The following is a 14670-nucleotide window of genomic DNA, read 5'->3' on the forward strand; positions in this document are numbered from 1 at the left end:
GTTTTTTGCCCTATCATGTGGTCAATCTTTGAGAAAGTACCATGTGGAGCTGAAAAAAATGTTTATTGTGTGTATATGTGTGTGTGTGTGTGTATGTGTTTGCAGGAGGTGGAAAGTTCTATAGATGTCTATCAAGTTCATCTGATTTATGGTATCATTTAGGTCCAGAATCTCTTTGCTTATTTTTTGTCTCATTGACCTGTCTAAAGGAGATAATGGGGTGTTGAGATCTCCAACAATTATTGTGTTACAGTCTATCTTTTCTCTTAGATCTACCAGTCTTTCCTTTACATATTTGGGTGCTTCTGAGTTGGGTGCATAGATATTTATAAGCATTATATCTTCTTGGTGAATTAGTCCTTTTACTACTATATAATGCCCTTCTTTGTCTCTTACCATTTTTGTCTTAAAGCCTATTTTGTCCAAAATCAGTATAACAACTCCCACTCTTTTTTTGGTTTCGATTTGCATGGAATACCTTTTTCTAGTCCTTCACTTTTAGTTTACGGATGTCTTTATCCAGGAGATGGGTTTCTTGTAGGCAGCTGATGGACAGTTTATGGTTTTTAATCCATTCCATCAGTCTATGTCTCTTGATGGGAGAATTTAATCCATTAACATTCAAAATTATTACCGATATTTCCAGACTTGTCCCTACCATTAAGTTGGCCATATACTCAGTTGTTTTTCTTCTCTAATTGCTGTCTGTCTGTCTGTCTTTAGTTTTCTTAGCACAGTACTCTTTTCAGAATTTCCTGAAGAGCTGGTCTGGAGTTGGTAAATTCTTTCAGATTTTGTTTATCTGGGAAAATTTTTATTTTCTTTTCCCACATGAAGGATTTTCTTGCCAGGTATAGTATTCTTGGTTGAAATTGTTTTTCATTTAATACTTTGAATATATTTCCCCATTCCTTCCTAGCTCGCATTGTATCCAATAAGAGGTCTGGTGTTAGCCTGATGGGACAGCCTTTGTAAGTGATTTGTTGTTTCTCTCTTGCCAATCTTAGTTTCTTGTCTTTGTGGTTTTGGATGATCTAGCTATGATGTGCTATGGAGAGGATCTTCTTGGATTGATTCTACTTAGGGTTCTTTGTATTTCTTGGGTCTGAATGTTTGAATGCCTCTCTAGATTTGAAAAATTTTCTTCTAGAATTTCGTGGAATAGACTATCAATGCCCTTATTGGTTTCTTCACTTTCTGGGATACCAATTATTCGGATGTTTGGGCATTTCATGGTATCTAGTATCTCTTGTATAGCATCCTCAGCTTTCTTAGTATTTTTTTTGTAATTTTTTCTAGGTCATTGGGTTTTGTCTTCTACTTCTGAGATTCAATCTTCTGTGTGGTCTAACCTGCTTTTAATAATTTTGATAATATCCTCTAATGTTTCCCTATTTGGAGACGAGTTAAGAGTGGTTCCCTGTGGGTGATGTATTACTTCTCTCATCCTTGAGGCTCTTTTCTGATTTTTAGTCATTGGTAATGTATTCACTTTGGGCCCATTTGTTGAAGAAGGATTTTGTAAGTGTGAGCTTGTGTGTTTCCCTGTGAAATAATTCGGTGCTATTTTCTCCCTTCTGTGTCCTCCAGCATGGATATCACAGGAATAGTGTTGAAATTAGATTTATGAAGGAGAGTTTTCCTCTTTGTACAACCAGTACAGTGAGGGGTAAAGAATTCTCTAAAACTCCCAATATTCGGATGTTTAGTTACTAGATACCTAGTCTTCTCTAGGTAGTGGGTAATGTTATAAAACATAGGAAAATAGGAAAGTTAAGGAAAAAGAAAAAGATGTAGGGAACAGCAGTAGGAAGAAAAAGCAAGGAAATAAGAAAAAGAAAGCAGAGATGGGAAGAAAAAGAGAAGAAATAGGAAGAAAAAGAAGGAAAGAACTAGAACGAAAGGAGGAGAAAAACCACATCACGGAAAATTTAAAAAGCATTATAAATGATGAAAAAAAAAAGGTTAAAGAAAAAGCTGGAAGGGACAGAAAAGAACAAGAGGGGGATGCAGATCTTTTCCTACTTGGCTAGCAATGGGTTTGGGGGGAAGGAGTGGTGGCCTAGCTGGAGAAGCTTCACAGCTGTGAAGCTGGACCCAGAAGGTACGGGACAGCAGAGATCAATGCTCTCCTTTATGTAGCAGCTAAAGGCTATCCTCCTGTTACTCTCCCCAGGTGTATCACTGTTGACCTCAAGTCAATCAACAGATATATTTAACCTCTTTTCCATGTGATGTCTTTGAGTCTTCACTTCTTCAAGCTGTATAAGCCCATGAATTAGCATTTTTTAACTATCTTGATCACTCATTTTGGCCTCATCTATATGTTTAAGAACATAAAATGAATTAGAATAATTTTTAAAAATAACTGTTAAGGTATGTGAAAAGATGGTAGAAAGCACGTAGGCTCAGCCATGATAGTTAGCACTGGTAGACACTGCTCCTCAGCAGGATGAGGTCACATAGGAGGATAGGGTTCAATTCCTGGTCCACCCTAAAAGACATGCATGACTGAGCATGCCTGCAGTCTCAGCTATTTAGGAGGCTGAGGCAGAGGATCATGACATTGAGAGACTCTGGCTTTAAAAAGATGGGGGAAAAAGCACTTAATGCTGATTCCTCTTCTTTTTGGAGAAGGGAGGAGTTGGATTGGGCAAGGTTCATTTCAAGTCCTTATGAAATATGATGTCAGGGTGTTTTAAAACTTGACCCTACGGGACAATTTACTAACTGTTCCTCTTTACATATGTTGAAATGGCCTTCCAATGACCACCAGACTTAAAGTGTAACTAGAAATGAATTATTCCGTTATCCATATTATCAACATTGCTGTTCTTCCTCTATTCTGCATTGTTGATCACAACTTGATGATCCCTATTGGTGGTAAATGTCTTCTTAGGGATCTGAGTTACTCACTTTGTCCCAGTAAAGGACAACTGATACCAATTCTTTTCCAAACAGAAGTTTGGGAAACCATGCCTCTTAGTCCTAGTTCACCTTTGGTTATGACTCAAAAATCTAGCACCCTATTCCAGCCTATATTTTTCTGTTACCTTATGTCCTTCATCTTTCCAAATCCACCCATACATTACTCTCTGAAGCAAACTGCCTGAAACCTGGCTCTCTCGAGAAGACACAACTCCATCTAAAGCACCCTCTAATTCTTTCATTGGGCTGATACTCCCTATGCCCCCATACTGCCTCATTAAGAGAATCATTCTCCCACCCACAATGTAAAACAATGGCTCTTCTGAGGCACATGCCATCCTCTATTTTTTATTTATTTATTTTAATTTTTTATATACATTCACATTATTTAGCTTACAATGTGAACATTTCAATATGTGAACATTTCTCCCCAGTCCAGTATTTTAACTGCCTACTTTTGGCTAAACTCTATGTTTCTGAAGAAAAAGCATTTCTGAGTCACTGCTAAGCCTGGCCTCAAGTAGAACTCGAATTATTTCTTGGATGAATAAATGCTGAAAAATTTAAGAAATACTTGTTCAGAGAACAAATTATATCCATATTCATTTTAGGGAAAAAAAATAAGGTCCCGTAATCTGAAGACTTTGTGATTCTCATGGCATATCTGAAATAAACTATTCCCATCCACCTTTGTGTTTTCTAGAGGACTTAAGAATGAAAGGCTTTGCTTACCCAATTCTGGGTCATGGAGTTAGAAAGGTAGTTGCTGCAGGTGGCTTAACATTTAATTCTATTTATAATATTACTTATTTTTATTTCATTCATTGTTTTGTTAACTCTCTTCTACACTGGACGTATGCAACAAAAACTCTCTTAACCCTTAAGATACAAATGCCTCCAGGTCAGATTATATATCACATAATTCTTATGTTTTAAACTTCTGTCAGTACTAAGCAAAGAGTTGAGATGAATGAAAATCAATATTCCTATTATCATAGGTTTGTCATTACTAATGTTAGGCTGTATCTCCTTACAAAGAAGTATTTTCAGCATATTTATACATCAATACTGTAGTGATACACAGGTTTTCAATGTTTCAAGTTCACATTTTATTACTCTAGCTCATTTTTTTCTGCCTAATGCAAATTAATCATCTTATGAATTAAAACATACATATTTCTTAAGAAGTAATTTCACTATTTAATACAGATAAAAGATCATGTGCTTTTAATATAGATAAAAGATTATAAACTCAACTGAGTGATCTATTTTAAAATATTTCATTAAAATCTATTTTCTAATTTTCTTCAACACTTTTTTAGGCCATACAAAGCCAATCTCTAAACCCTTGTTCTTTTAGCACACTACTCTTGTGTCCTTTCTTGTTATTAAGAGGTATAATTACTTAATTACTAAGTTTTGATTAACTTGTAAAATCTGTCATCTCAGAAACTTTTGAGCAGTAACATAACACCTGTGGAACATTCCATAGCTGGCCTCACATTAGATCATAGTCAGAACACTACAATATGAAAATACTGTATAAAATCACCTTCAGGTTATGTGTATACAGGGTATATGAAACATAACTGAATTTCCTGGTTAGTCTTGGTCTCATTCCTAAGACATCTTATGGATACACAGGTACTTCCCAAATCTGCAAAATATCCAGAATCTGGAACACTTCTGGTCCCAAGCATTTCAGGTAAGGGATATTCAACCTGTGATAGAATGAGGGTTTTTAAAGAGATGCTTTATTTGATGCTACTTCTAATACTTTAGAATTATGGTTAAGAGAAAAGACAAAGTTTGATGGTTATCTGTATTGCTAATCTGAAAGATTTCCTCATTACTGACAAACAATACACGTACTTGACAAATTACGTTAATCGTTGTCTATGGCATAAGGCTTAAATAATTGCTCCCATTTATGTGAGAGAAAAATGTGGCTGAACTCACCCAAAGTTGGACAACTAAGTGGTAGAGTCTGAATTTCAATCTTGTTCTTTGAAGTCAAAGTCCAAGTTCATTCCAGAACACAGGCCTCTTTCACACAGGCTCAGTTCTGGAGCCTGTAGAGTGCTTCAATTTTAACGCAATTACCTACTTTAATGTTCTTTAACTTCTTGCAATTCTGAAACTGGTAACTAGATCAGGAGCAGGACCAGCTCTTCCTGAAAGTCACTCCATTTATTTAACCTGCTCCTCTACCATATCTCATATTTACTTGTAAACCAAAAAATACTATTCTGTTCATTAACATTACTAAGAGGTCTAAACTGCAACATATCAAAGGTCTTCATATGAACCAATAAAATATCAAAAGAAAGAAATTAGAATTCATTTTGGGGTAACTACTACAGAATGTTTTGATTTAAATAAAAGTTTACCACAAAGAATGTTTTAAAAGTTAAATATACAGATTGCTTTAAGAAATATAAACCTATCAATGCATGTCATAATGACAACACCTTTGAGAATCTGGGGTTCTCTTCAGGAATATGTTCCTTTTAACAACAGCATAATATTCTACTAAGTAGATGTGTTATGATATTCCATGCATCTATTTTTAAGACAGGGTCTTATTATATTATGATACTCCTGCTTTAGCCTTCCTAGTAGCTGGAACTATAGGCTCATGCCACCACACCCAGCTTTTAGGGTGGTCTAGGAATCCAATCCACGCCTCCTATATGGACTCAGCCAGCTAGATAGTATCATCTACCAGTACCTACTACCATGGTGGGACCTAAATATGTTATTTTTGATTAATGTATATATTCTTTTCCATTTTTTGCGGACATAAGTGAAGTAGCAATGAAAACACTTATACCCAAGTTTTGCACACCTGTCTCAGCATATCCACAAGATAAGTTCCTGGCAGATGGAACTGCATTCTCTGTAGTGTTTGCCTACAAGCTAACAACTCTACAGAGCTAGGACAGACAGAAATCTACTGTATTTGATTTCTAGATTTCTTAATTTCTTGGTCATTTCTCTTCCTATTAAGAACTGGTAGCAGGGCTGGCAGGTGGCACGGTGGTTTAAAGCACTGGACTCCCACATGGCTGATCACAGTTTGGCGGCTTGCTTTCTCACTTTCCCTCTCTCTCTCTGTGATCAAATTAAAATAATAATAATAGTAATAAATGAAGCTAAATAAAATAATTCTTAAAAAAAAAACAAAAAAACACTGGTGGGACCAGCAGGTGGCATAGTGGTTAAGGTGCTGGACACTCCCACATGGCCGATTATGGTTCAAGTCTCAGACCTGGTGGCTTGCTTTCTCACTTTTCCTCCTTCTCTCTCATCAAACTAAAATGAATGAGTAAATAAAATCAAATAAATAATTAAAAAAAAAAAAAAACTGGTAGCATAAGAATCAATGTTTTCCCAAACTGACCTATCCACTGTGGACAAGCCAGAATGTAGTCGTTATAACTATATACCTAAGTCATCCTGTATCTCCCTAGAGCAGACTGAGAGGAAAGGAGTGGCTAATCCTATTGAATCACTTTGCACAAGGTCCTAGCAAAAAGACCCCCTAGTTACCAGGTTGTCATTCAATTCTATGAAAGGAAAACCAGTCCATCAAAGATAGCCCGTTTCCATAAGACAGAGGCAAGTCTCTCCATCTTACCTCTCCCAACCCATGCTGACTGAGGTCGTAGAGTTCCTCTGAATATATAACCATCTGGGGCACAGAAGTATCAACTAGACAAAGAGATCCTGGCAGGATGAGTCACACAGGCCAAATTATGTTATCAACTCCCCTTCCCCTTCAAGAAACCAAACGCAAGTTGATGATGCTCACATTCTTCACTTTAGTTCAGTATTCTCTCTAGAAGGAACCCTCCAAATTTTATAAATAAGAATGCATTTAGTTTAATCACCCCAAATCCAAAATGATAATTATATAAACTAAAAAGAATTGTGTGTGTGTGTGTGTGTGTGTGTTTTTAAGAAAAACTTGGAGGGACCAGCAGAGGGCGTAATGTTTATGTTGCTGAACTCCCTCGTAGTCAACTGTGGTTCGAGATCTGGACCCAATGGCTTAAAACTTACACCAGGCGCATGTGTGTGTAGGCCAAAATCTTAAGAAGAGAATAGATGTGAAAGATTGTGGTGTGGCCATTTCCCATAGGAGGTAATTTCTTCCTTTCTGTCTCTCTGGCAAGTGCATGCAACCTATAACGAAAATCTCTCTAAGGAAAAAATTAAAGCAAAACTAGGAAGGCTGTTTCAAGGGAACTTATTTTCTAAGTAGCTAACTTTGAATAATATTTGGATCTATACCTTTCTTACATTTACCCCATATGGGGATGGGCTGAGCAAATGGAAAAATCCATATATTACATCATTTAGAACAGAGATCTCGATTAACACATGGAGAATGGAAGCAGAAAACCACATGGAACCACCAGAAGTTAAGAGATAAGCCTACACTGCCAGTGTCTCCTCTTATTAAAAGAGCACCAAGGTATACTGGATGCATTCACTTAAAACAAATGTGATCACTTACCTGCTTTTCTTTCTTCTGTATTTTCATTTTCATCTATTGCAGGAAGATGTTTATTTCTGTAAAACAAAACAAGTAAATATTATGATTAAAAAAGAAAGCAAAATAAAATATTTTAGGTCTCCCGATTATCTGTAACACACATGTAAACCATGAGATAGAGGTTTACTTCCATAGAATGCGTACATCCAACAACCCTTAGAGTCCTAAGTATAGATCTAACCCTATCCCATGCCCTTACTTACCTTACTGTTCCAAATAAGATGGAATAAAAAAGATACTGTCTTTGCTTTTTTTAAAATAAGAATTATTATTTGTTAAATTTGCTATTGGAATCATGTGCTCACCAGACAGACAGATGACAAACACAGACACATACACACACACACACAGTGAGAAAGCAAGCCGCCAGGCCCAGGACTTGAATTGTGGTCAACCATGTGGGAGTCCAGCACCTTAACCACCATTTCACCTACTGGCCCCAAGGTACTGTCTTTGTAAGTTATAAAAGATGCTGGTATATTACAAAGGTGGTTAAAAGAGGAACCAAAAATAATGACATGACTATACTGAAAGAAACAGGGAGAAGGGGTAGAAATAAGGTAAGCCCTCATACCTTCTGGAGGAAAATAAATGATATCTGTAATTGATAAATTGAGAAACTCAAATATAGAAAATAACAAAGAGAGCTAATAGTTCAAAGTAGTTTGTTCTTTCTCTTTCTAATGCCAGAATATGTATGTGCTAACCAGAGGGGAGGAGGGAGGAGAAAGCACCCCCACCATGGGGTGTGGCCATGACGCAATACCTTCTCCATCTCTCCATTTTTTCAGGACATTGGGCACACACATGCACATGCCCACAGTGATTTTCAAGTGTCCAGGGCTGGGATTAGAACCATAATCAACCAAGTGAAATCTAACTCCCTTAAACCACTAGCTATGGGGTTAACCAGAAAATAGTCATTTCTTAGGAGTGAGAAATGAGTTGCTGCAAGTCATATATGCTTTATCATAAGCTCTACGTAATTTGTTTTAAACTCTGTACATGTATTACTTGATAGATGAAATTCCACTCCAAGACCAGCCACAGTAGTGTGTGTTAGGCACTGCTGTTTGGAGGGCTGGGACTGCCTGTGAAGCCTGGATTCATTTGTCAGCCCACCCTAGAAAATGTGGTGGTATGCATCCCTGACAACTGCTAAGAAGAATAGGAGAACTGAGACATGATGAGAACCTTTTTATTGTGCATGCACGTGCATGCACACACTCACACATACACACACACGGGGAAAAATCCATTCCAATATTTCATTTGATTCTTTTAAATGACTGATGTTATTTTGTACAGTATTTAAGCCTCCACCCTCATGCGGATCATAGTGTCCTTGATGACACTGATATTCTTCTCATAAGAAGTGTCCAACAATAGGCTTTAAAAGTCTGGAAGTGCACCAGGTCTGCTCAGGGCACTGAAAGAATTCTAATGTAGGAAACGCAGAATTTGGGCAGCTTGCAACATTAACCAGGAGCACTCTCTCAGGTGTGAGCTCTCATCTCACCTTCCTCGTATACAAAGGAAGGAGGGATCTCAGAATGTCAGCTTCCATTTCTAGCATGGATATAGTCACAGCCTTACATTTACTGATTACTTTTATTTTCTGGATATCCCACATAGCTACAGACTTCACTCACTCAGAAACCATCCCAGAGTCACACAGCTGCCTTTAAATTTCGTAATTATTTCTCATATCCAAATGAATGTGGTATGTAGGCATTAAGTAGAGCTTTAGGATTAAAGCGAGATAAGTATTTCATGTAGTGAATATGTTAACTGACTTGATTTAATTATTCTGCATTGCGTTCATAAATTGTAACATCGCTTTGAAAATATACAACCATAATTTGTCAATTTACGGTAAGAAGAAAAAGATTAAAGTGAAATGGACTCACTTCTAAGTCTATTGCATGTTATGCAAACAGAAAAAAAAAAAGAAAACAGACTTGTAATGCAATCATCCTTGGGACCAAAATTACAAGTTTATCATTATAAAGTCTTTCGACTTTACTATTTTATTTATTTATTATTTTTTTGGAGAGATTTTTGCTATAGGGCGTGTGCACTCGCCAGAAAGACAGAGAGAGACAGAGAGACAGAAAGCGAAAAATCACCTCCCACCCCCCACCAGGGGGATGGCCATGCCACAATCCCTTCTCCTCCTGGGATCTTGGGCACGCACGCATACGCACCTGGCATGAGTTTACGCCACTGGGTCTGGGACTTGGACCGTAGTCAACTACATGGGAGTCCAGTGACATAGCAATTATGCCAACTGCTGGTCCCTCGATTTACTATTTTTCCCCTTTATCAGTTACAGGTGGTTCCTATAATAAGGACCATGACATTCTGTGGATTCTCCCCTAGAGACACATCTCTACCAGGTTACTGCTGTCTGCAAAGAGTGTGGTGTCCAAGGAAATAACAAACTGGACTGCAGGTGTGGTGCTAGACACAACAGGAGGAAAAGAGGGCAGAGAAATACTGGCTAAATCAGAAAAAAGAAAGTTCAGTTAGTTAATGATGCTTCTAAGAGTCTCTACAAGGGTGAGTTTTTAAAGGAACAGTTATTTGCCACAAGAAAGCCATAAATTCCAGAGAAATGGTAGGTAATCTCAATCCGGACAGGAAAAGCATATAGTGGAGTCAGTTATAGGTAAATTCGGTTAGCACGAGTTTATCTCCTTTACATCAATTTCAAATTATGAAATCTCCAAAAGCTAACATCGTTGATCTTCACAAACTGCCACAAATCCTGAAATGAAGAAAGAAGTTTAAAAAAAATCCCACCTAATAAAAGCAGTATTATCAACAATAAAACAGATGTGTTCAGGGGGCCAGCACATGACAGAAAAATATGACACAATGCAAGACAATCAATCTCACATGGGAATGTTCTTGGTTCAAGTTCAGAGATCTCCCGGAGTACACTGGGCATGTACTTGCCCGTGATCCAGTCTGGCTGAAGTCTGAGGGTGGATCATGGTTTCTGTATCCTGTGGGGGTGTGCACTCTCTCCCTCTCTCTAGTTCATGTAAGAAATAAGCTTTAAAAGACATGTGCTTGGGACCAGCAGTTAGCATAAAGGCTATGTCGCTGGACTCCCACGTTGTCGACCGCGATTCGAGTCCCAGACCCGGTGGCTTAAACTCATGCCGGGCGCATGTGCGTGCGTGCCCAAGATCCTGAGAGGAGAATGGAGGAGAAGGGATTGTGGCATGGCCATCCCTGCTGGGGGGTGATTTCTCACTTTCTATCTCTCTGTCTCTGTCTGTCTGGTGAGTGCACGCACCCTATAGTGAAAACCTCTCAAAAAAAAAAAAAAAAGACATGTAAAAGACATGTGCTCAAATAAAAATCTGCTCAATAGCGTGAAATCATTAAAAAATAACAACAACAACAAAAAGATGGGGGACCAGCAGTGTCACTAGACTCCCATGAAGTCAACTGCAGTTCGAGTTCTGAACCCAGCAGTCTAAAACACACGCCAGGTGTGTGTGTGTGTGTACCAAATCCCAAAAGGAGAATGGAGAAGAAGGGATTGCGGCATGTCTGTCCCCATGGGGGGTGATTTCTCACTTTCTGTCTGTCTCTCCTGCAAGCGCATGAGCACCTATAATAAAAAAATACCTCTTTTAAAAAACAAAAACACAAAAAAACTCAACCAATGTCAATTCAAATTACTTTTCAATATATAAAGAAGTGATACAAATACATGCACTAGAGACATTATAAAACATATTTCTAATTCAGTACCACAAAGTAGTAGGGCCCTAACACTTCCAGGAATATGGGAAACAGGGCCTACTTAACCATCATTTACAGCCTTTTTAATTATCTTGAGCTTCCTGAAGAGCACTTGGGCAATGTCCACTAGATCTATAACCTGTTCAGTCCTCTGATATGCCAGTTCTACATCAAGAAATATATCCCCAAGAAATGAGTCAGTAGGAAATAAACCTGGGCCTTAAAGCTCAGGGATGAGGTGAATGAATGTGAAAACATCTGTTAGTGCAGAGCTTGGGCGTGGAGTGGGCCCACTACTTTTCAGGCCTGTATCATCCTAACACCTGAGAAAGTCAGCGACTACAGATGAGTACAGGCTGGATAGACTTGGGGAGAGGTGGAGATGAACTAAGTATGGCTTGAATTTGAAGGCCTGGTGGAAAAGTGATCAAAGATTCTAAACCAAGTATCCTCCCCCCAACACACTGTTCTATCCTTTGAGAGACTGGAGAACAAGAAAAAGTATACATAAGAACTAAATGAGCAGGAGTGATGTTACTGTAATAATAACTGCTCTGCTTCGCAAAAAGTCATCACTGGGAAATCTGACATTATTTCTGTCAAACCATTTCTAGCTCGCTCTCTGATGGATCACCATACTACAGCATGCTGCCTCCCACAGGATAACAGATGTCATCAACGTCAATAGGTGTTCAATAAGCATTTTACTTCTCCAAAAAAACACCCTATAATTTACAAACACACTCTCTTTAAATTACCTCTACTTTTTATGGTAACACTTTACAAAACTATGTAATTTTTTTGTAAGGCTAAATTTTATGTACCAGGACTAGATCAACAGACACACCCCTAAGTTTGTACTTCTATACAACACTAGAAATGGCTAATGCCTCTGTTGCTGCATTGCCTTCACTCAAGTTGTTATTATATCTTTCTGGCTCAATAAAGAACAAACCAACAGTAATTTAGGGTCCAAATACTTAATTAGTATATAATATAGACAATTCAGAAACTCCCGTGTGGGCAAACCATGAAACTTGTCAAAACGGGAGAAACTCATGTATAAAACTTCTGCATCATATGAAAACTGGTAGGATACCTGCCCTCCTGGCTGTATGTCAATGCTTATGTATGAATGCAACATTTAATTGAAGAACTTGGAAATGGCACAGGCACTCTGTCCCACTCAGAAATTCTGCACAGTGCCTGTCCCATTTCCAAGTTCTTCAATTCTGTGGTATGGACACTTAAAAATAACCAAACCTCAGTTTGTACCCCAAAGGTTCATATTTTGGAATTTGGCCCACAATGTGATGACACTAGAGATATTGAGTCCTAGTGGGTGGTAACTGGATCACAGAGGCATCGGCCTCACAGATGGATTAATGCCATTCTATGTGATACTGAGTGAGTTCTTGTTAGAAGGGGTTAGATCTCATAAAAATGGGTTGTCCAATAGCCTTGAAGGAAGGTGGCTATTCCCAGGTAGTTCTCTTGGCACACGTCCAACCACCCTCTCTGCTTCTGTCAGCTATGTTGTGATGCAGGCTGGCCTAATTCCAGCCTTTAGATTTTCCATCAGCTGGAATCATGAGTTAAATAAACCTCTATTTCTTCATTAAAAATTAAAATAAACAAACATAACAGTCACACTATCACCATTTACTTGCAGACATCATTTAAATTCTGTTCCTATTTTAACGACCCCTGCTCAGTCCAAGGGTTTCTTTCATTACAGAAATATGTGTTTTTGGGATCAGCAGTTAGTGTAATGGCTATGTTGCTGGACTCCCATGTAGTCAACCACGGTTCGAGTCCCGGACCCAGTGGCTTAAACTCATGCAGGGCGCATATGCATGCATGCATGCCCAAGATCCTGAAAGGAGAAAGGAAGAGAAGGGATTGCGGAGTGGCCATCCCCCTTGGGAGTGATTTCTCGCTTTCTGTCTCTCTCAGCAAAAAAAAAAAAAAAAAACCCTCCCAAAAAAAGAAATATGTGTTTTTGCCAATACAGATAAGTACACACAAAGCAGACTTCTACCATGGTCCTCTATATTTATAGATGACAAGAGTAGACATAACTAACAATAGTAAAGGTAGAGAGATCTTTGCTGTTAACAGTCCCTCCCACCCAATACAACTCTGTTTGGCACTTTAAGACAAAGAGTATACGAAAAGCAACTTACTGAATCATATGCACTTAAGATTTTCCACAATGAACATGTATTTTTATAATCTACTCATGCCCACCCTTGGTTCATAAGAAACACTCTAACAAACCAGCCCATGACCTAGTAGTTAAGGGAGCTGGATCCCACACTGCTACCATGTAGTTTGAGTCCCAGAGCAGGGAGCCTGAAAAACACCAGGTGCATGTGTGTCTGTGTACATGCCCATTATCTTGCATGGATGGAGTAATGGAGTAGGGATGTGGTAAGACTGGTCATTCTCCAGGAGGAGTGCTCTCTCCCTCTGCATTACTCTGTCTTTTACAGGCCTGCATACATGCCCTCTGGCAAATTAAAAAGGAAAAGAAAAGAAACACTTAAACAATAGCAGGCATACATAATGCAGTCTCACACTGTTACAGGGCAGGAATTTTAGAAAGGAACAGGAAAAGGACACAGGGAACAACTCATGTTAGTCAAGAAGGCAGAGAGGAGTCTTGGTGAATGCCACCTTCCTTAAATCCCTATCCAACCAAATTTACCAAGACTCTAGATATCTTTTTTTTTTTTGGAGAGATTTTCACTGTAGGGCGCGTGCGCTCGCCAGACAGACAGAGAGAGACATAGAGACAGAAAGCGAGAAATCACCCCCCAGGGGGGATGGTCACGCCGCAATCCCTTCTCCTCCATTCTCCTCTCGGGATCTTGGGCATGCACGCACACGCGCCCGGTGTGAGTTTTAAGCCACCGGGTCCGGGACACGAACCGCGGTCGACTACGTGGGAGTCCAGCGACATAGCCATTATGCTAACTGCTGGTTCCCTAGATATCTTTTTTTAACTTTCTTTTTTTTTCATGAGAAAGAGAGACAAAGCACCCTCTCCAAACAAACAAACAAACAAAAAATATTACCTGTGGAATGAATGAATAAATGGGAAAGTCATGTTTACAGAAAAGGCTTTAAGCTCCCTATGTGTCTGCCTGGAAAATCCCTTCACTGCCTTGCTTCACAGGATCTCTTATCCTTTCAAACTTGGCTGTTACCCAATTTCTTTTTTCATCGCTAGTTTTTTTGTTGTTGTTGTTTATTCTATTCTTCTAATCCAATCAAATTTCTTGGCATTCTTCATTCATACTTTTACAAAGAAATAAATGTACTTAGCTTAAGAATTCAATATTATAAAGCTTAAAACAAAAATAAAGTCTCCTGACTCTAATCCTCCCTACTGCTGATTCACTCTTTACAGGGGC

At 38.6% G+C, this 14670-nt stretch overlaps 1 protein-coding gene across 1 annotated transcript in view; it reads right to left on the bottom strand.

Annotated features, from left to right (window-relative positions):
* Window positions 1–14670, bottom strand: part of CHD6 (chromodomain helicase DNA binding protein 6) — a 266925-nt gene that overhangs the window by 179785 nt on the left and 72470 nt on the right. Inside the window, exon 2 of the mRNA XM_027770197.1 lies at window positions 7451–7506. Within this exon, the coding sequence (XP_027625998.1) occupies window positions 7451–7483 (33 nt within the window). The 5' untranslated portion in view covers window positions 7484–7506. The remainder of the gene's footprint in view (window positions 1–7450; window positions 7507–14670) is intronic.

This window comes from Tupaia chinensis, unplaced genomic scaffold, assembly GCF_000334495.1.
Source record: "Tupaia chinensis unplaced genomic scaffold, TupChi_1.0 Scaffold000115_1, whole genome shotgun sequence".
In the NCBI taxonomy this organism is placed as follows: Eukaryota; Metazoa; Chordata; class Mammalia; order Scandentia; family Tupaiidae; genus Tupaia; species Tupaia belangeri.